This window comes from Rhea americana, unplaced genomic scaffold (genome assembly GCF_003343005.1).
Source record: "Rhea americana isolate MKP2758 unplaced genomic scaffold, rheAme1 scaffold_1, whole genome shotgun sequence".
Classification (NCBI taxonomy): Eukaryota; Metazoa; Chordata; class Aves; order Rheiformes; family Rheidae; genus Rhea; species Rhea americana.
In genome coordinates, this window is record NW_028185038.1 from 539,240 (window position 1) to 561,997 (window position 22,758).

At 38.6% G+C, this 22,758-nt stretch overlaps 2 protein-coding genes across 4 annotated transcripts in view; one reads left to right on the forward strand and one right to left on the reverse strand.

The window, feature by feature from the left end:
* Positions 1-54: 54 nt before the first annotated feature.
* Positions 55-22,136, forward strand: ALG12 (ALG12 alpha-1,6-mannosyltransferase). Of its 3 annotated transcripts, XM_085326205.1 has the most exons (11): positions 315-355; positions 991-1,190; positions 7,333-7,531; positions 7,678-7,810; positions 8,336-8,509; positions 9,882-10,076; positions 11,629-11,732; positions 12,222-12,445; positions 13,152-13,321; positions 13,543-13,618; positions 17,545-22,136. In XM_085326205.1, exons 3-11 carry the CDS (start codon positions 7,367-7,369, stop codon positions 17,774-17,776), a joined length of 1,473 nt encoding a protein of 490 aa, XP_085182331.1. In that variant the 5' UTR covers positions 315-355; positions 991-1,190; positions 7,333-7,366; the 3' UTR covers positions 17,777-22,136. The 3 variants fall into 3 exon arrangements, with proteins under 3 accessions (XP_085182347.1, XP_085182337.1, XP_085182331.1); XM_085326221.1 differs by lacking the exons at positions 315-355; positions 991-1,190 and adding an exon at positions 55-108; XM_085326211.1 differs by lacking the exon at positions 991-1,190 and having other exon boundaries at positions 224-355.
* Positions 1,486-22,758, reverse strand: part of ZBED4 (zinc finger BED-type containing 4) — a 48,886-nt gene continuing 27,613 nt past the window's right edge. The window contains exon 4 of the transcript XR_014898369.1: positions 1,486-2,202. The gene's annotated coding sequence lies outside the window, so the exon portion shown is untranslated. The remainder of the gene's footprint in view (positions 2,203-22,758) is intronic.

The following is a 22,758-nucleotide window of genomic DNA, read 5'->3' on the forward strand; positions in this document are numbered from 1 at the left end:
GTGCCCGCCACGCCACGGACCAATTGGAGCCTCCCGCGTGCGCTGAGGGTGGAGGAGAGGGTTGGGCAGCGGGAGCGATGCTGGTTTGCCTCGTATTCCGCCGCCATTGTAAGTATGGGTAGCCGGCAGCGCCTTGGGGGCTTCAAAGCTGGCCGCCATTTCTATTTGGCGGCCGTGAGCCGGCTTAGAGCCTTTCCGCTGCTGGGGGCGCGCTCTGCCCTCACCCAACATGGCCAGACGGAGCGCTGGTCACGTGGGTATGGCGTTTCTCCTCCCCCGCCCCGACTCCCGTTCCGTGCCGCGTCACGTGGCGCCGGCGGCGGGCTCTGCGGACGGCCACGTGGACGCGCGGTCGGTGAGTGCGGGGCGGCGGGCGGGGCGGCGCCCTCGGGGGCAGCAACGGCCGCGGCGGGTAACGGCCGGCGCGGCGCGCGGGCCCCGGCCCCGCAGGAGCTGGCGGCGGGCAGCGCTGTATGACCACCCGCTTCAGCGCCTTGCCCGCAAAGGCGGGCCGGGCTGAGCCGAACCGAGCCGGCGAAGCCCCGCGCCTAGCGGGTCCCCGCCCGAGGCGGTGCCGCCACGGACACGGGCGCGAGTGCGCGCCGGGCTGGCGGAGGCTTACCGGGTTTTCGGTTCCCTGTGCTCTTTTGTCTTGGTTGTCCACACGAAGTAGTACGGAGCTCTAGAAAGCTCACCGCTTAGTGCTTAATCGCAGTCTGTGCCCCGCATGCTTCGAGAAAATCGTTCATAACGGTTCTGGCTTAAAGCAGTTTTCTGATAACGTATTGTCAAGTCGTGATGTGGTGCAAATAAACTGTAGTCTGCCTGAATTGCAAACTTGCCTAGATTTACTTTTTTTTTTCAAAAAAAATAAAGCTGTGCAGTAAGTATTTTAAAATAATTGTAAACCTAACAAACGGGAGATTTGGTTATTTATAATAATTATATGGTTGTGTAGCTACTAATTCTTATCRCCATTTTTTTTCCCAGTATTTTCTGGTTCCTATCATGTTGCATGGCCCAAGAATGAATTAGTGTTGTAGAATGATGGAAACGGGGAACTGTGAAGAGAAAAATAAGTCTCCTCATTAAAGTACTTGAATGTCACCTTGAGGAACTGGATACTATACCTCCAGAGTGCCTGTACAATGTCAGAGAAGATATGTATGCCAAATTCTTCAAAAGTGATTGTAAATCTTACATTCTTTCTTTATTTTTTTTTTGGGGGGAGTATTCAGTTTCAAATAGCCTAAAGCTTAATAATAGTAACTTGAAGCAARGTAATTTTGAATCTGCTCTGAGTCTATAAATCAGTATAGAAATCTGTGACTTCTAAAAACTGGCTTTTGCAGTCTCAAGTTTTTGAAACCAAATCATTGGTTATYGTTTCTTTGACTCAGTTTCACACCTGCAGAATTGGAATAAGGTCACTTTAACACATATGATCTAATTGATTAACATGTGTGAATCATTCACGGTAATCAACAGCATAAAAAAGCCCTGAGGACTATTTTATTATTCTGTATTTAGAATGAGGACTGGTAGTAGAGCCTGATACAAAAGATGCCGTCCTGTACTTTGATTAACATACAGTGAGATCCTGGTACCGTGTGTAACTATCCATTTAATGACTAGTAAGCATCAAGGGCACTCTGTAAGGGAGAAGTCCTTCAGGAAAGAGTAAGTTGTAATTATGTAAGTAAAGGCTATTATAATTCATGTAAAAGGCATGTGACTTAGTTTATTTGTCAGTGATCTTAATTTGTTGTTTTTTAGGTTTTGAATGACTTAGTAGCTTTGTGCATTTTTACACATTTGTGGATTACACTTATTGTAGCTTCAAGGAAGGACAGAGAACAATAGGAAATGTTGTCATGTGGATATGGCTACTTGACTGCAAGTAAGTCAGTCCACCAATAAACAGCACAGCCCACTCTTACTATAGGTAACACAGCTGGTTGTGGTGGATTCTCATCTTTCATGGAAGCTGGCCACTAGAGGGAGATCAGACACATTCTTCATGCATAGGGTAGTCTGCTTACAGTAGAGCTGCAGTCCAGTTAAGTTTCCTGCATATCTATCTTTTGACCTGAGTGTTCTGTATTTCTCTTCTCCAATTCCAAGAATGGTATTTTCTGCGTAGCTTCCAAATACCTATCGAGCTTGTACTGCTTCATTCAGAAGTTAGCTTTAAAGCAGAATCTGAAAGAAGAACAAACAAAAATAAAGTGAAACAGAGAGCTAAGACAACCTGGCTTTGCTGAAGCTAAATCAAGCTAAGAAGTGAGGACCTTGTGGTGGGATTTCCTTGGTGGTTCTGTTTAGAAACTTCTATTCCACACTCTGCATGTGAGAGGGCAAATGCAGTCTCCATAGACTGATTTAACACRGTTTGACTGTCAAACTCTAACATGCTTATACTGAGCATAACTGAAAAACATAAGTTACCGAAATTTGGTAGGCTATTTGGTAGGCTTTTATGCAATGAATAAAAAATACGTTATTGAGACTTAAGACATCAGCCATTTTCAGTGAAACTATTTCAGCTTTTTTCTTCTTAATGTGAGAAAACCATATATTTTTAGCCAATTCATCCCAGAAAGGGCTGAACTGTTTGTGGTGAAAATTTCCGCTTTCCTGTGATTCAGTGTCAAGCTAGACATTTGACAGGGAATAAATGTGGCAATATTGTAAAGATCTAAGGAAGTTTCTTCTAAGGTAGTCAGAGTGTTAATAATGATCAAACTCTGATAGACCTCTCACCTTCATTGTTAAAAGACTTTTTTTAAGTGAAAAATCTGTTTCASTGTTTCTTGGGGTTCTTTTTTTTTAAAGAAAATGACAATGGAGGGCCCAGGAGAGCTAGCTAATATTCAGACATCCCTTCCTCCAGGCTCAAGAGTGGTGCATCCCTATGAGTAAGAAGTGCATCAAAAGGGGCAGGAGACCTGCATGGGTGAGCAAGGAGCTCTTGGCCAAATTCAAGCAGAAGAAGAAAATACACAGAATGTGGAAGAGGGGACAGGCTACTTGGGAGAATTGCAGGAATGCAGTCAGAGTATGTAGAGATGCTGCGAGGAAGGCTAAGGCCCAGCTGGAATTGAGTCTGGCAAGGGATGTTAAGGACAACAGGAAGGGCTTCTTCAAATACATCAGCAGCAAGAAGAGGACTCGGGAAAATGTGGGCCCGCTCCTGAATGGGGCAGGGGCCCTGGTAACAAGGGATACAGAGAAGGCAGAATTACTGAATGCCTTCTTTGCTTCAGTCTTCACTGATAAGGGCAGCCCTGAGGAATCCTGCAGCCTGGACGTGAGGGAGAAAGTCTGGAGAAGGGAAGACTTTCCTTTGGTTGAGGAGGATGGGATTAGAGACCTCCTGGGCAGGCTAGACGTCCACAAATCTATGGGCCCAGATGGGATGCACCCACGGGTACTGAGGGAGCTGGCGGATGTTGTTGCCAGGCTGCTCTCCATCATCTTTGAAAGGTCCAGGAGAACTGGAGAGGTGCCTGAGGACTGGAAGAAAGCCAATGTCACTCCAGTCTTCAAGAAGGGCAAGAAGGAGGACCCAGGCAACTATAGGCCAGTCAGCCTCACCTCCATCCCTGGAAAGGTGATGGAACAGCTCCTTCTGGATGTCATCTCCAGACATCTGGAGGAAAAGAAGGTTATCAGGAGTAGCCAGCATGGATTCACCAAGGGGAAATCCTGCTTAACCAGTCTGATAGCCCTCTATGATAGAATGACTGGCTGGGTAGATGAGGGCAGAGCAGTGGACATTGTGTACCTTGACTTCAGCAAGGCTGTTGACACTGTCTCCCATAACCTCCTCCTAGATAAGCTCAGGAAGTGTGGGTTAGATGAGTGGACAGTGGGGTGGGTTGAGACTTGTCTGAAAGGCAGAGCTCAGAGGGTTGTCATCAGTGGCGCAGAGTCTAGTTGGAGGCCTGTGGCTAGTGGTGTCCCCCAGGGCTCAGGACTGGGTCCCATCCTGTTCAACTTCTTCATCAATGACCTGGATGAAGGAACAGAGTGCCTCCTCAGCAAGTTTGCTGATGATCCCAAGCTGGGAGGAGTGGCTGACACACCTGAGGGCTGTGCTGCCATTCAGAGAGACCTGGACAGGCTGGAGAGTTTGACAGAGAGGAACCTCCTGAGGTTCAACAAGGGCAAGTGCAGAGTCCTGCACCTAGGGAAAAATAACCCTCGGCACCCGTACAAGCAGGGGGCTGACCTTCTGGAGAGCAGCTCTGCAGAGAAGGACCTGGGAGTGCTGGTGGATGACAGATTGGCCATGAGCCAGCAATGTGCCCTTGCAGCCAAGAAGGCCAATGGTCTCCTGGGGTGCATTAGAAAGAGTGTTGCCAGCAGGTGGAGGGAGGTGATCCTGCCCCTCTACTCAGCCCTGGGAAGGCCTCGTCTCAAATACTGTGTCCAATTCTGGGCTCCCCACTACAAGAGAGACATGGAGCTACTGGAGAGAGTCCAGCGTAGGGCTACAAAGATGATCAGAGGGCTGGAGCACCTGCCCTACGAGGAAAGGCTGTGAGAGCTGGGCCTCTTTAGCCTGGAGAAGAGAAGACTGAGGGGGGATCTTATCAATGTGTACAAGTACCTGAAGGGAGGGTGTCAAGGGGATGGGGACAAACTCTTTTCAGTTGTCCCATGTGACAGGACAAGAGGCAATGGGCAGAAATTGAACCACAGGAAGTTCCGCCTGACCGTGAGGGGGAATTTCTTCCCTGTGAGGGTGATGGAGCACTGGAGCAGGTTGCCCAGAGAGGTTGTGGAGTCTCCTCCGGAGATATTCAAGGCCCGCCTGGATGTGACCCTGTCTAACATGCTCTAGGTGACCCTGCTTGAGCAGGGAGGTTGGACTAGATGATCTCCAGAGGTCCCTTCCAACCTTACTGATTCTATGATTCTATGATAAGCTTTAGTTGCAAATATTTTGCCTTTATGTAGCAAACATGTTAAAGTTCAAATTCAGTGTCTACCTTACAGTCTTAAAAATTCCACTTGAATCTTGAGGTTTGTCAACATCATTTTTTTGACTAAGCAAACTGTCTTGAAGCTTGACAAGATTTCTAAATTTACGGTTTTTATCTCCAAAGCCTAAGTGTTGTTTTCATGCTTTGTCTTTTAATCTTCTGAAATATTTCCCTTCAGGGATTTTCAGTATGTATAATACATGTGATTATCTTCAAAGTATAAGAGTTTGTTGGCAAGCTCATTTTTTAGGCGTGTAGCAGGATTGAAGTCAACAAGRTAAAAATCCTTATGATGAACCATGAATGGGATATGTACTTTCACTGTCATTCAGATAATTTAGAAAACTGGGGTTGAACATATATATGGTGATAATTAAAGATGTCAGGAATAGGCTATATTGTAGATGGTCAGATGGATAATTAATGCAGTGTTTACAGGTGAGGGCAATACCTTTTTATTAGATATCCAAAACACTTAGGAGAAGGAGAAATAGCTTTTAGGACTCGGGTCCTTATGCAAGGGTCCTAAAATGCTTGAAATGTTGGGAAGCTGAGGCTTCTGAGTGAGGATTTTGTGACCTGTTGATGTTCTGCATACGTTTCATGTGAAACTTAGGCTATTTGGTTGGCTGTGTTGCCATGTGAACTGAGGTAGATTGATTCTTCAGTATTCGTTTTTCTCTCAGGCGAATTTGGCCAGATGTGTCAGATGCTTTTGTATTTATTGGAAGAATTTGGTAAGAGCTTTCTAGAGGCTAGATTTTGTACAAGATAAATTGTACTATGCAGAGACTTAATTCATGCCAAATGCTTCTCAGAATTGCACTGATGGCAGTCCAAGACCTCTTTTACTACTGCTGTGGAAAAAGTAGTTGTAGTATAATCCATTTTTATCCACCCTCATAAAGAAGTAATACTAGGCACAGTTTTAAAAGACTTCTTCCCACTTCATGGGATGTTTTATTTATTTAGGCTCTTATTGCTGCAAAACAAGCCAAAAATCATAAAGAGCCACCATGAAATTCTGACTTGAAGCCTAGGACTAGAGCTTTAGTTACAGTCTGTAACAGTAGCAGGTATGAGAAAAAGAAATGTGAACAGCATAGTATATAATATACTCTGCAGACACATGCAATCTACAGTGAATAAACACATTTCTGGATTTGTGTTTGCTGTGAAAATAGTATTTAGCTCATTCTTTATCTGTCTTATTTTTAATAATGAGCAGGACAAAATATGTCCATTAAGGAAAAGGTAACTCTAGGAAGCAGTTGCTAAGTGATCCTGATAAATCTGCCAACTGTCTTGCATCTGTTTAATGGGCATATCTAGATCAAAACACWGGAGAAAACATCTCTAGCCAAAATCCCAGTTGTACCTTGTAGGTGTTGTTCTTACAGTTTTGTTTCTGTGATAACAAAAATAACAGTAATTGAAATCTCCTATCCATTATTAAACTGTAAAGTTAGAAGAGTAGGAAACTTAAGTAAAAAGAACATGAAATAGATTACATTTTTGCTAGAAATGTTCATAGATAAGGATGTTCTCTTCATTGGCTCATAATTTGAAGTTAAAAAGGATGAGCGATGAGCTGTATAACCTAAAATACACATGCTTTCTGTACCTTTAACATCACCTAAAATACATCACAAATACTACCATAGAAATGGATCAGCAGAGCATTGTGAAACTGAGCTCTAGGGATTGGTAGCCTTTATTTCTAAACTGGAGCGTGAAGGATTGGGTTTGGGCTATTGTCAGTCACACAACAATGACATGATGACGTGTTGATATGTGTGCCAGAGTTTTTTCTCCCTTTACCTGCCTAGCCACTGGCAAACTAGGGAACTCAGAAGTTTGAAGCACCTGTTCATTTTCCTGAACCATCTCTTACCCTCACACTTCTTCTCCCACTGATCTCAGAGTCTACAGAAAAGAGAGTATGCTCTAAAGATAATGTATAAATCTAGTGCAAGATCAAAGTGAGAGCAAATTACAAAGCTGTTACTCCCATGAAACACATATAAATGAGATGGTGCTCTCAGCAGTGGTGGCAAATGGAAATATTTTCTTAAGTAGGTTCTGTCTTGTCACAAGAGGGTTTTTTTCTATGTGAAAAAGAAAAGCTTCATGTTTCAGAAGACAGTATAAATCATGAAATGCTATCTGAATTTGCTTTTGGCTATCTACTTCATTCATTGAATGTTTACAAACAACCAATAGATTATTTGATTTGTTTACACTTCTTTTACAGTCTTGTCTTTGGATAGGAATCATCATTTTCTGATTGTACATAACATGCCCTGATGCTGATGTATTTTCTTTTTCTTTTAATCTTCAGTGATAACAGAATATATGTAAATTTCAAACTCAGGATGCCTCAGAAGAGGAGCTCTAGTAGGCGGTCATTCTCATTGCTGCTGCTGATTATTGTTGTGGCGTTTGTACATTTAACTGTTTGTCCATTTACAAAAGTGGAAGAAAGCTTTAACCTGCAAGCCATCCATGATGTTGTGTACCATCGCCTAGACTTGGATAAGGTAAGTTGAAAAGATAGTGATTCTCCCAAGACTAAGATTGCATTTATCCTACTCACATACAAGAGAATGGCAATAGGAGTATGATGTATCCTAGTTTTTCTTTGTTTCTAGTTTGTCTGTCTTACTTAATTTTTCCCTTTTTGCAGTATGACCATCATGAATTTCCTGGAGTTGTCCCAAGAACGTTCCTTGGACCAGTTTTTATTGCTGCTCTTTCCAGCCCAGCTATATATGTACTTTCGGTATTACAAATGTCCAAGTTCTACTCCCAGCTGATAGGTATGAGAACTCTGAAGTCAGAATAGGGGTATTTTTGTTGTTGGGCTAATGTGTAACATTGTAACATTCAGTGTTTGGATCAATGTTTAAGACATGATATCAATGTGTAAAACATGATATACTTTTCCTTAATGAGGGATTTTGCAAACTGTAGTCACTGCCAGCATGGCAGTTTCAGCCCCTTTTTTTGGACCAATTACAAACACAGAAAAAAAATCTGTGGTAAGAACATAAGATAACATAAAGGTCTAACGGCATTGGAAAAGTAAATGTCTTCAGAGAATATGCTGGCAGGTGTACTTCCACATACACTTCAGAACACAATGTTTTATTTGGACATAGAAGCATTGACTTTTGTACAAAAATGTCAAGCTATTTAAAGGAGGATAAATTAGATAAACTGATAGGAGGTCTTTAAGGTGGGTTGTATTGTGAAGTGTGTAACTTCTTCCCATTACAGTATGTAATGTGTTTGTCCATCAGCAATCAATCTGATATTACTTTTATTTCATACTTTTCCAATAGTCCGGGGAACTTTGGGGCTCAGTGTGATTTACACGTTATGGAAGTTACAAAAAGAAGTTAGAAAGCAGTTTGGAGCAACTACATCAACAGTCTTCTGTTTCATAACGGTTACTCAGTTTCATTTGATGTTTTATTGTACACGAACCCTTCCCAATGTGTTTGCTCTTCCTTTTGGTAAGTATCCACTTAGTAATAATTTTAAAATATCAAAATTATTTTCCAATTGATAGTTAGCACATATGGAAAAGGTATAGCCAGACTAATATGCGTGCTTGATGACTAGATTACGTGATAACTTGACTAGAAAATTTAAAATTAAGTCATTAAAATGACTTTAATAAGACTTTCATCATACATTTTACTTAATATGCTTAGTGTTTTTGTTCGATGAATTTGATTAATTAGAATTTGAGTACATTTATGTGATGCATAAAATACACAACCATTGAAAAGTTGCTGGGTACACCTGTAGTTCAAAAAAACCCCTAGTCTGTGCAGGAAGCAGTTTTCTCATGAGACTAGAACAAACTTCTACAGCGATCTTTCCGCCTTCCTTCTCTAGACTAATCTATAAACCTATAAATCTATCAACAGTTTGATTTCTCCTCTCCCCTCCCCTTGCCCCCATACTGTAAGAATACCAAGTCAAAACTAACATTAACCTACTCATACAGTTTTTCCCCAGAGATGATGAGGAAAAATCAATCACATGTGACAGATATTAGCTGAGTCACTTAATGCTTCACTGGAAGATTTTAAGCTATTAAAATCATGAGGTTGGTCTAAGATCAAAAGTAAGAAAACAAAACAGCTGAATTGTAAGATAAATACTGTATAGTGGTAAACTTTCCAGAACATTTAGTATTACTGGTATTAAAACATGTTTTGTATTTTTTTTACTATTACACATAAAGAGTAAAATCACATAAAATCAGTTTTTGTTGTTCTCTTATGTTTTTCTTAGGATCATGCCCGCTTTACAGTATAGGTGGTGTTACCATGCAGTTTAAAATGAAAAAGTGGAGAAGCCCTCATCTGTAGAGATATGTTTCCAGCTAACCACCTATATGGATTTATAGATCCTTCTTCTTGAGCAGTAGTCTGTAGTCTTTTTYATACTTGAAATGGGGTGCTTTTATACAGGATATACTTGACCAAGAGAATAAACTCATCAGCTGACATTGAGCAATAATAATTACAAATCCTAGTTTGAAAAGCTTTTAGTACTCCTTTAATTTGGGTCTTGTTTGGAAAGCTATTAAATACACTATCCATGAAGAATTCCCAAATCGTCTTTTTGAGATTATGCTTCTCCTAATTAGTTAAGCATCAATGATGGAATGTTGCACCTTATTCCAAATTACATTTCTCTCTCAGAGCAAGAATTACTGGACTAGACGTGCTAGGGAGACCAAGAAAAAGTTAGGTGGGAAGGGGTGTGAACATAGAGGAACACGAGCGTGAATTAAAGGAAGCATTTGCCTGCAGAAAGCAAACAGTGAAGATGTTCAGTGTGTCAGATGGTGTGTTTTATTTATTTTTGCAGTGCTCCTGGCATTGACGTTTTGGATACAGCAAAAGCAGAAGCCTTTCATTTGGTTCTCAGCTTTGGCAATTATAGTCTTCAGATCAGAGCTCTGTATATTCCTAGGCCTCATGCTTCTGGTGACATTATTGACTAGAAGAATCTCCATTTTAAAGGTGCTTTCCCATGCTGTTCCTGCTGGATTTTTTTGGCTGGGTAAGTGTTTGGAAAAAAAAAAAGTTTCATATGAAATCTAACTGAAGTCTTATATTCTTCAGTTCTTCAAAAAAACACTTGAAGTAAAGAATATTTAAGAATATTAGAAATTAATAAATTCTCTGCATTTTCCTTACAATAAACTTTTTTTGTGAACTAGTGGAACTGTAATCTAGGAAATGGGTAATACTTTTTAATTAAAAGAATTATACTGTACACCTCAAATGAAAAATAATGAAATAACTAGAAATAGAAAGCATTATAGTTTGAAATATGTCAAATTTTCTATATATTAAGGGTAAAGATTTGCCTGCCTTCTCTGGTGACTTTAGAGGTTTTTCATCTGTGATTCCATTTAGTAGTAGTATTATAAGAAAATTTATTTCTTTGAACATTCCTGTGAGGTAATAGATGTGCCCAGAGCTGTAGAAAGATAGTATGATCCTTGCTTTTAGATGCTTATAGGATAAGGTCCTGGCCTTGAAATGGTTTAGACATGCAAGTAGGTTTTAATATAATTAGTTCCTGTTCATATTTGCAGGCTTCTTATCAACTGTAGTATCTATTGACATGATGATAAGCTAAAGCCCAGGATGAAATATAACACAGCATGACACAGGAGGAGTATGGAGCAAGAGGATGGTGGAGAGAGTCACACTTTAGCTTTATGGATGATTTTTGAGGTTGTTAAGAAAATTCTTCGGGTCTCTATTTCCTTATACCAAAGCTCTTAAAATTGATGTGATGGTCCATGCTGGAGAGGTTGAAAAATCTCCTTATTTCTACCTATCTGTGGAAGACTTGTGCACATGCGTGTAAATATTTTAAGCTTCTGAGCCAGCTTACCTAATGAAAAATGCTCTTGACAAGTATGTGATGATGAACTCTGGCAATGTGCTGACCTTTTCACAGCATGGACCACAGAAGCAATGAAAAATCATTCTATGTGCATTTGAAGTTTCCTCGTTACATAAGAGCTTGGAGGCCCAACAGGAATAAGTCACCTATACTCCTATTTCCTCACTGGGCAAACTTTCAAAGTAACAGCAATTTTCATACAGCTGCATGGAAAAGATGAGATTGACAGACTTGCTACTCTTCCTGTCTGTCTGCTTTTCATCCATTATCCTTTTTCTTCCCTCCCTCCCAATGAACAGTAGTAAACCACTGGAGATTTGTTTTTTCTTAACTCATCAACTTCTCAGTAAAAATATACTTTAGTACCATATGAAGTTAAAACAAATTTCTTACTATTCATTACATTCAATGCTGTAATATTTTTTAAAAAACTTTAATTAAACCACTGTTTTTCACACTTTCAGTTGTGAAAGAATCTCAACCAGATTCCTATCTAACATGTTTCAATTAAGATTTCTATTAAGAAGTGTGAAGTGTAACATCCCTCCCCTGTGCTTCTGTTGCAAGATAGATTCAGCCTTCTTTATGGCTTTGGGTGAGGCTTACAGTGCATGTTCTGGTTCATGATATGGCTAGGATGTGCTTGTTTGAATTTATCTAGTTTTTAATTCATGCAAATTTGTATTTCTTTTAGGACTAACTATTGCTGTGGACTCTCTATTTTGGAGGCAACTTCTGTGGCCTGAAGGGAAAGTGCTCTGGTATAACACAGTTTTAAACAAAAGTTCCAACTGGGGAGTATCCTTTGGAATGTATAGAGGGGAAAAAAATCTATAGAATGCTGTCAGCTGAACAAAAAGTTTCACATAACTAATTCCTGAGACTCAGTTACGATGTTGAGGAAATATTGAGGAAAGCAGTAGAAATTATTTTAGGTTTATGATGCACCGCCTGTTTCTTAAATCTTTAAATTTAAACTTTCTTCTGCTGGCCTATTCTTCATGCTTGTTCCTGTTCTACAAATACAAATCCAAATTTTTTCCCCATGACTGTTCACATTTCTCACCATTAGCACCATTTGATGTGGCTTTGTTGCATGATGTGAAAGTAGTTAGGCACCTGCTTTTCTTAAAGGGCAAGGCAGGAAAATGAAATGCTTAGAAAAACACGATACAGAAAAAACATTCTGCGTATTTGCAAAATTTATGTAGGCTACTGTAAAGAATAGTTTAGCTTACACACTTGCTGGCAATGGAAGTGTCCTTAACTCTCCTTTTCACCTTGAAGACCTCTCCTTTCTTGTGGTATTTCTATTCAGCTCTGCCTCGTGCATTGGGATGCAGCATTATATTTGTACCCTTAGGTGCAGCAGAAAAGAGAACTCGGATATTACTTTTGCCAGCACTCGGCTTTATATTCTTGTATTCATTTCTTCCACACAAAGAGCTGCGTTTCATCATATATACTTTCCCTGTCTTCAACATAGTGGCTGCTAAAACTTGCTCACAAATGTAAGTTTGAAATTGTTTTTCTTTTTTTTTCCTGAAAATGTAAAAGAATGTAAAACTGTTACTACTGACTATTTTATGTACTTCTTTCCATCTTAGAACCTGGATTATCTTAAGCTTCTTGAGAAAGGAGCTGTATGTTATTTTACCAGTACTACTAATGAGGGAAAGGGGACAGAACACTGAAATGATACGACAGGGTTGTTTGGCAGGTCTGTGGCAGAGTTGAGAATAGAGTCCCAGTTTTCTGTCGTGATGTTACAATTCAGTTTATTTTATACACCCAAGAGACAGTATACTACTGTGTTATTACCCTAACTTTTGTCAGAAGGTAGTTTAATATATAGCTGAGGCTCAGAAAAGATGGTTTGTGTCAAATAGTTTAACTTGGTTATATTGAGTAAGAAATTGAAGTTAAATTCTGAATGTCTTTGAAAGAGAGTATGTTTATAGGTAACAGTTACAGACACAGAAATATTTAGCTTTATTAATGAGAATATTTATTCTAATCTTGAATAATTGTCACTAGAAGTTAGTCTTTTAGAAATCGATAATAAATGCATTCCTTATAAGCAATTGCTGTATAAAGTTTGCATTGATCTTTGTTATCTAGCAGGGGAGTTTTTCATAAAAATTCTATCACAATAACCAGTAACCAATATGATGGAAAACTAAGTTATCTCTTACTCAAATTTTTTCCTCTTACTAGTCTAAATAACTACCGGAAGTCCTGGCTATACAAACTTGGATCTCTCTTTGTTATAATGCATCTTCTACTTAATGCAGCTTATTCAGGAACATCTCTATACGTTTCACATTTCAATTACCCTGGAGGAGTAGCAATTCAGAAGTTGCATGAGTTAGTACCCTCAACAGCAGGTAAGTAAAGATGATAAGATTTTTTTTTCACCTCGTTTCAATTGTAAATTTTTTTTTTTTGGGGGGGGGGGGAGGCTAGTGTATTTTTTCTCTACACATATTGGATATTGTTTCTTCACACTGTTTATGTGCATCCTTTCCATTACTATTTTGCTAACTTCTTAAATCAGACAGAGTGTTCTTTCAAGCATTTTTGATAAGTATTTTGTTTGTTTATGCAGAGGTCTCTGTTCATATTGATGTGGCTGCAGCACAGACAGGAGTTTCTCGATTTCTAGAAATCAATTCAGATTGGAGGTATGTTATGAACAAGGGATTTTGATCTGAAGATAGACACCTGCTTTTTTCTTTTCTGTATATGCACAGTGGCAAATGTGATGGATATAGTTTATGTCTCAGCATATTTATTTAGCCAGGTCAAGGACAATGTGAATCTCTAGGCAATTGTGATGATGTCTGCAGTGCTACCACTGTAGAACTGGAAAGCTGCAACTTTTTTTTTTTTTTTTTTTAATGTTTTGGTTCTCTTTGGCATAAGTATCATAGATTCTTTAAAGACATAAGAAAGAAACAATGCAGAAAATATCAGCTAATTAAATCTCTGGATAGCTTTAATGCAACTTCATTCGATAGAATAATAAAAAAAAAGCTTTAGATGGACACTTCCTGCTCATGGCAGAAAAAATTGGGGGAGTCCTTCTCATTTAGTTTATTTTTGAATAAATTGTTGAAATATGAAGTTACTGTGTGTATATTCCAAGTAAGATTTGGGTTTTTTTTAATGTGGAACATTCTTCAAATACATGGTGGCACAGGAAGCTGTTGGCATGTGGATTATTAGTCATGTTCATTAGCTCTGAGGAAAAACAGTTGAGTATTTCATTGCTGTAAGCAGCAGTAATGTACAAATAGTTCTAAGAATTAGAATATTTAAATGAATGGTAGGAAACATTTATAGGATGGTATTGTTTACTTTTCTGGATGCACACCAAAAAAGGATGCACTTGATTCTTGGCCTACCTAAGATGCACAAAACAAAAGCAGTACAAGCTGATTCTGGTATTGATGTAAGATGCATTCTGAACACAGAGTTATTTTTCTGAGTTACGGTGTTGAGTATCGGATGAAAAATCACAAATTAATTAGTAATGTCTTGAGGAGGAAGAAGGAAAAAGTAGGCTTTTGGGGGACTGTCTAGGTTGATATGCCTTATTTTATTACTGTGATTTTTCAAAATATTGTGATGGTATTGAGTGTTTTAAACTGTGATTTCCTTCACAGTTACTAAGGCAATGTTTATTTTAAATTATTTTTTGTATATTCAGTCTGGAGGAGTCCTAAGCCATGAACAGTTAGGATGAGACCTTAAACTGCTAGAGCATGTATAATAGAACAGGCATGATACCTAAAATGTTCCAATCTTTGTTTATTGAATATACTTAAAAGAATCTTATCTGTAATTTACATGTTCTCTAAATTCAATACTTAATTTTGTATTTTTCTTTTTTACTGTGAGTAATTTTTGCTTACAAGACTGCAGAGCAGTGAGATTGGAAAGCAGACAAATAATACTGCTGTCACTGACGGATGTTTCACGCTGTCGCAGCTGAAGTGTAGTTTGTCTTTCTCACTTTTATCATACTCATCATAAAAACACCTCAAGAGAGGGCTGATTCATCATAAAGTTTCACATAAAAAAAGGGTCATGCAAAATCAGCAACTGAATATCCTACACAGGAGTGCCACATTGTCTGACAGCTCAATAGCCCAAAGTGTGATGACTTCTATCTTCTCTTCATACAAGGAAGTGACAGTCTCTCAGATGAGCAAAAAAAATTTATCATCTTCACAGACTGTATACATCAGGTGAAAATATATTTATGGATGGAGTAGCTATGAAGAATGATGACTCATCAGGATAATTACAATCCATAAGTGTCTTAAAAGTTAACAACTTTGTGCTCAGATTAGATCTATTTGCTTCAAGAAGAATGTGAGTGATCCATTATTTTTCTTCAAAGTGTGATCGAAAGAAGGCAAAATGTAGCCAAGACACTAGTCCTGCTTAGGAGCATCTCTTCATTATGATTTGCTTATGTGACTGCTAGTCAGGCATATATCCACTGCTGTCTGGAATACTCTGTCCAGTTCTGGGCTCCCCAGTACAAGAGAGACATGGATGTACTGGAGTGAGTCCAGTTTTCCTATGAAGAGAGGCTGAGTGAGCTGAGGCAGTGAGGAGAGAAAACTGAGGGGAGATTTTATCAATGTGTATAAGAATCTGAAGGGAGGGTGTGAAGAAGATGGGGCCAGACTCCTCTCAGTGGTGCCCAGCGGTAGGATGAGAGGCAGTGGGCACAAACTGAAACACAGGAAGCTGTCTGTAAACAGGAGGAAAAAATTCTTTATTATGAGAGTGACGGAGTGCTGGAGCAGCTTGTCCAGAGAGGTTGTGGAGTCTCCTTCCTTGGAGATACTCAAAAGCTGTCTGGACACCATCTTGGGTAACATGTTCTAGGTGACTCTGCTTGAGCAGGGGGATTGTATTAGATGATCTCCAGAGGTCTCTTGAGAGGGACTTGTGAAAGAAGCTTCGTGTAGGTTCTAACATAGGACAGATGTTACAATCTTGTTTTCAATTAGTGCGTTCTCTTTGACCAAGGAATAAATATGCTGTGTAAGCTTGAAGTATTTAAAAATAATAAAGTTCAGGAATGCTTGCAACCAGATGGAAGGTTTTGTATTTGCTGATGAGCAAAATGTGAAATTAAGAGTTGGTAAGGTTGTTACTAAATATGCTATTCCTTCTGCCAGTCAGGACATATGTACCATTCTAAGTGGTATTGCTTTTTGAAAATAAGCAGATGAAATCAGTGTGCAGTTTTAAGAAGAAAGCACTCGGTGTGGAAGGTGTAATTCTGTATTGTATGGTGCATTTACTGACACTTCTTGATTCTGTCAGTCTGGGGTCTGTTCCATGTTGTCACCTCCAAAATTTTAATTAACAGTACACACAAGTTTACTGTAGAGTACTTTTTAGTATCTTAACTTGTGATGACTTTATTACCTTAGATAGCAGAAATGGAGATTGTTGTTTCCAGTTTTTCCACAGAGGAATTTAGAGACACTAAAGGCCAAATCTTCAAAGATACACATGGGAAAATGGAGACTCGATATAGTCCTAGGTGACTTTGAGAGTATTTAGGGTTGGGATTGCAGCACTTCCCTTTGTGTCCATGCATGTAACAAAAGCCACAGCCTTGAGTAAGTTACTTGTGAAACATGTGGGAGGAATCAAGTGCCTAAGAATAGGCTCCAGAAAAGCTGGTGGAAATCGTTTGTAAGGAGTGGCAGCACAAAGAGTGAAGAACTGGATACTATTCTTCACTTCGGATATGAATACTCCTGTATAGTTAGATGCCTAGGACAATCTTGTCGTACACAAAACTAAAGGCAAGTAATTTCCGTCTTAACCTCTATCTTCCGGACTGTTGCCTACAATTAGTGTAGAATATTTTGCCGGGATAAAGAGCAAAGATTTGAACCCGCATCTTGGAAATAAATTAAGTGGGGGTCTGTGGAGTCTTTTGAGGTGGGCTTAGCTTTTTCTTCCATACAGAAGTTGTTCTCTTTTACCTAACATAGTTGTTAGACTGAGGGCTCTAATAGACTCCCATGTTCCGTGTAGGCATCCTCACCCTTGGGCTATTAATTCTACCTGCTTCTCTTTACTGAGTGAATAAAAAACTACTGTGAACTAAAGCAATGTCTGCGTGAGACAGTGAGAGATCTACCTCAAATTCCATAAAAGTAGAGATGTTCACATAGTCCTGTGACATTAGGAACTTTGTTTCGGTTCTGGGCTCAATACAGACAATGACTGTACTTGCACTTAGATCTTTCACCTACCTACCAAATGCTTGAGTTGCTTTCTGTTGTATAAAAGGTAGTCTTTTTATATGACTTGTTTTGTCATCCTATAAATTTCCTCTGTGGCTAGACTGACAAAAGTGCCTTGTGACGCTAAACACATAGCTCCTTCTAATGCACACTGTAAGTGTACATGTTAATGGTTTTATAACACATTTAATCGTGATATAACTGAGAATGTTGTTCCTTTTTTATTTTATCTGGGATACTACATGGTCTTGTAGTAGAAGCATTTAATAGAAGCATTTAATATGTAAATACTGGAATATAAATAAGTCTTCTATTCTTTATAGGTATGACAAGAGAGAAGATGTAAAACCAGGAGACCAGATGATGTTTTCTTACACACACATATTGATGGAAACAAATCCTCTTCAAATATCACATTACAAGACAACCCACAGGCCACTGGCAAATATACCTGGCATCAGTAAAATTGGATTGAACCTTAGTGCACTACCTCCTTTTACTTTAAACTTAAAACCAAAATTAGTACTATTAGAAAAAATTCCCCTGTTGTCCTAACTGTGAATTTTAAGTAAATCTTTTTGATGTAATTTTGCTAATGAGTGAATAAGACAACTACAAATTACCATTCTAGCACTGTAATTCAGCTTCTGTGAAAAGGTATGGAAAATAATCTTTGTATTTATTGGTATTTAGCTGTGTTCTGTTTCTTACATATATATATATTGCAACACATTCCTCGGCAGTGTGTACTCAAATACTGAGCTACATTGTTAGGTAAGTTTGAGAGAGGGTACCTAAAAATCTAGAACTATTGAGTAAAGTCCATATACTTCGTTTGAGTAACTGTTTCATAACACAGCACAAGTATGTCCTAATTGTCCTATATAAGACATATAATGGAACCGGTTTGTGCTACTGCAGTGATATGATATGTAATCTGTATGTGCAAAGATGTATCACTTGATACATCTGCTGGATTGTGACCCCCTCAGTTGTCAGATTGCCTGTGCGAAACTAATTATGTTAGCAACACAGCAAAGCCATATTCATTGTGGCTTCATCACAGTACCTAATTGTGCCCTGTAGGCTACTAAACTAAAGTGAAAGATCCACTTGAAAAGCAGTTGTACTTGGCAAATGCCATTCCATAACAGATTCGAGCATTAAAGGATAGCTGTCTTTATTGCAAGAATGCATGAATAAGCAGTGCAACTTGGATTTCACAGGAAAAAGTTAATTTTTAAAATAATATCTTTGCAGCAGAAAAGGGGAAACACTATGTTAATTTGCAGTGCAAAAATCATATATTAAAAAAATTCACTTGAATGCACTTGAACCTAGGTGCTGTTTTCTTTCTGTATGAACTAAGTATTCCCTTTAGAAAGTAATACTCTAGTGTGCTATGTATGTAATGAACAAATGTGTTGCACTCTCAGTAAGATAACATGTTCTGTAATCTCTTCTTAATTAAAAGTTTTTGTTGAGGATGTCCACCTAGCTTGCTGAGTGCAAGAAGTTAAGGTATATACCAAGAAAACAAGTTAGAATTTCAGTTATGAGCACCTGTAATTTGACAGGAGCTCTAATAGTAAAAATTCAGTGTTTCTGAAATAAGCATGGCAGAAAACTATTCCTTACTGATTGAAACTTCCAAGAGTTTAAGGGGGAAAAAAAATAACTGAATAAAAGTTGTTTCCCCCCCCCCAATCCTTAAAGCATGTTTTGTTCAGGGACCTACCTTTACCTGCGTACATTTTTCAGTTTTTAGATTGTTTTCTTTTTTAGCCTCTGGATTATGTATCAGAGGAACTGATCTGGTGGGGTGGAGCCTGCTCCACTGTGGATGGTTGTTGTGCAGGCTTCCTCACACTGAGATCTGGCAAAGGTAACCTGCAGAACTTGTTACTCCAGTCCTTGCCTTCTCTTGAAATTACTGAAGTATTATCTATTTGACTTCTCTTTGGAAGAAAATTGAACTTCCTCCAGAGCCAGTCTGAACATTAAATAGTTTGCATGATACAGAAGAAAGCACATGTACAAGTATCTGAAAATTTGGACGAATGCAAAAGAAAACTTCAGCTAAGGATGGAGGCTGCTGTGTGTTAAGCATAATAGTTAATTTTTCAATACCTCCCCACAATGTAATCCATAAATGAAGTACCTAAACTCAAACTGATTCTGCCCCTAGAGCAGACAGATCTGAACTAACTTACACATATAGTTATTCTGGCTTTTCAGATCTGTGCTGGCCTGAATCACTTCTGTAGAAACCTTTTTTTTTTTCCTACTAACTAGAGAAAACCTAGGCTTATTATACTTGTAACATTTGCACCTCAAGCTGATGCCTAAAGTTGCACAGAATATTCAGACATTTGGCTCTCTGTAATGCATACAAAGAGTTTAAACTCAGTGAGTATTAGGCACACTTATCTGATAGGATCTTTCCACAGACTTTTAGGCGTCTGTTGGTCTTACCCTAGTGCTACAGCAGCATGTAGTACTCTGCACAAGCAGCACTAACAGTGCAATAGTTGTCRTCTAGTGTACTTATTTGGGGTAGAGAAAAGGAGGATGAGTACAAGGAGACAGGTGTATCGCAGTTTTGTGCAGTATCTAAAGTTTATTTAGGTCTTCTTGCTGTGTGCATATGGTTCTTGAAAAAGTCTTAGTTATAGGTGTGAAAGCTGCTTGGGCTTGTAGTCAAAGGACTAGATCATGACCAATGCAGCCATTTCAGTAGTCAGCACTGTACCACTAGTGGCTGTGTGACTTTTGTGCTTGTGTTTAACTCCCTGCCAGGAGTGTCCTAGTAGTCMGCACCCTAAGTAGGAAAGGCCATTTGTCAAACTAGGACAAGGATTGCTGTAATTTTTCATCAAAGGCTACCTTCAATAAATAAGCAGTACTTGGAACTGAAACCCAAAGCCAGCTCTTTCTTYTTCAGTGAACATTTTAATCTATGTCCTGGTCTTCTTTCTTTAACTCAGTGAAGGTTTGTGGGCAGAGTTTCCACAGGAAACATACAGCTTATTTTCTTCTTTACTATAGATTTCTTTCACTGAAGAAATAAAATATGGGTTTAAGTCCCCTTAGATATAATAGGATACTAAGCAAGTCTCACACAGAGTTTGTAATAACCCTGCTTTGTAAATTCTTCTGGCTTTTGGGGGAGAGGGCAGAAAGGAAAGTTGGAGGAAGTCCAGAGTTACAACATGAATCTTGTAGGCAGGAGACACTCTGAGAACTTGCTTGAAATTTTTCAGGGGACTTCTAAAAACCTGAGTTTCATGAGAGTATTTTAAAGAAAAATTCCTTTTGTGTCAACTGAATATAAACAACTGGCTTAACTATAGCTTTTCTTACTAAGAGCAGAAGTAGCTGTTACTCAAATAATTGAGGGCTGAATTAAAGCAAAAAATACATAGTACAGTCCACCTACAAATTGTTACATGTATCAGAGTAAAACAACACAGTATGAAGAAAATGCATTTAACATATATAATRCTGCTGTAGAATGAGATTTATTTTAGGATGTCTTTTAAACTTCCCACCAGTCATCAAATGTTGAGTAGCATCATGTATTGCCTTTTGAAGTTTGACTTAATTTCTTACAAGCAAGGTTTGTATCTGTAAATAACAAGCTAGCACATGAGTAGGACACATGTCAGGAATGGCCCAGAGAAGGTGAATAGTCAGTTTTGTAGCATAAGATTTATGACACAGTACAAATTACAAGAATATGTAAAACTAAATAAAAATTGTATATTGTATGAAAAATTTACAGAACTCATTCATAGGGGATATTTTGGATGATAAAAGGTTCAAAACAGGATCAAGTAAATCAGTATTCCATCAGGAAGATCAAGGAACAACTTGCCGTTCTCAAAGTCTCTATGAAATAGAKCTTATGAAATAGGACAAAGCTAGGAGAAAAAATACCAGACTATTTACCTTACAACTATCCTTAAGTACTTGCTATAGGCCTCTCTCAAGAGAGAATTCTGGGGTGGATAACTGGAGAATAGCTGTACTGGGCCATATGCATATAATATTTACCTGTTAACACTGAGGAAAAGGCAAAACATTTTCCAGGTTCTTTCCCATACCACCTATTTCTTTCAAAGTAGCAGAACACAACTTCAGTGCAATGTAACTGCATAATGCATTTTGAAGCAGGTTGATCCCTTTTTTCACTMTCTGGTCATTTCACGGATCCCATTGGTACTACAGATCACACATTTAGATGAATAAGACTGAGATCTATGATTCTATTGTGCTGCCCTAGTGTAGACTGAAAACTGTTTAAGGCTTCTTTCCATAATTCTAAAGAGGTTAAAAGATTATAGGAATTTTAAGCACTTGTCAACATCAAAGCAAATGTGTGTGTGGTGGTGGAGGGAGTACTTTTTAATACAATAGTTTTCTGGAAAGCACCTGTTCATTTACAGGTTTCAAGTAAGAAGGAAGTTACTCAAAAGCTTTTTCTTTCCTTCTTCCCTTTGATTTGTAATATGTAATAAAAGTTACACAGAAGTCTACTGCCACCTTCTGCACTTTTTTCCTGTATTTGTTCTTAAATTCTCTCCTTTCCTCTCTCAAAGTATATAGTCTTTGTTTTACAAGTGACTTCACTTTCGGTTTGCAAAAGAACAAACCTCAAGCCAAGTTTATCATCAATGTCAGCAAGACTGTTTAGCCACAGCTGTCTAAATTGGCTGGTTACATAATTAGTCTCAACTATGTCTTAATGAAATTTATCATTACCTGGTTAACATTGGACACAGAAGATTAAAAACAGTGTTTGCAAAAATTCCTGAAGCTAAGTGACATAGAAAACTTCAGTGAAGGTTTTCTTCATTTTTGCTTTAAATGTATGTGATTTCTRTTTTTAAATAAATGATCTTTTTGTATGCAACTCTTACTTTATATCAGCACTTCATATTCATGTGATCAATTCCAACTACATCTGAGTGTTTACTTCAGATCTTTGTTTGTGATAGCAAGCAGTCAGCGTTATTCCTGAAACAGTAAATCTTATGATGATTTCACAAATCCTACTTCATTTTAGCTGCAACTGGCCTTGGTTCTGTACCAAGGCTTGAATTGTGTCCAGTTACATCAAATCTAAGGTAAAAGCACTTTGGAAATGTAGTCCATCTTTCCTTTAAAGCTGCCAATTGAATCAAGAAACTGAAAGAAGGAATGAGTTCATGTACAAAAGAAAAAAGAGGGACAATTTAGGCCTAGATCTAGCCATTTAATATGCAGGTGGCTGCTAAAGTTGGGGATGAATTGAGGTAGTTCTGGATCATTTTTTTTTCTTGTTGCTAAGGATAAAGCAGAGGATGAATATATTTTTGAAAGACTGAAATAAGGAGCTTTTAAAATCTGAATAATCTTGAATTAGAAAGTGCTATTTGCTAATTTTAGTATTTTTATTTTCCTGGGTTTGGAGATACCTAAATGCAAGTATTTTACTGTCAGCTCTGTATAGTTGTGGGGGGGGGAAGGCGGGGGGATTAAAAAAAAAAATCCTT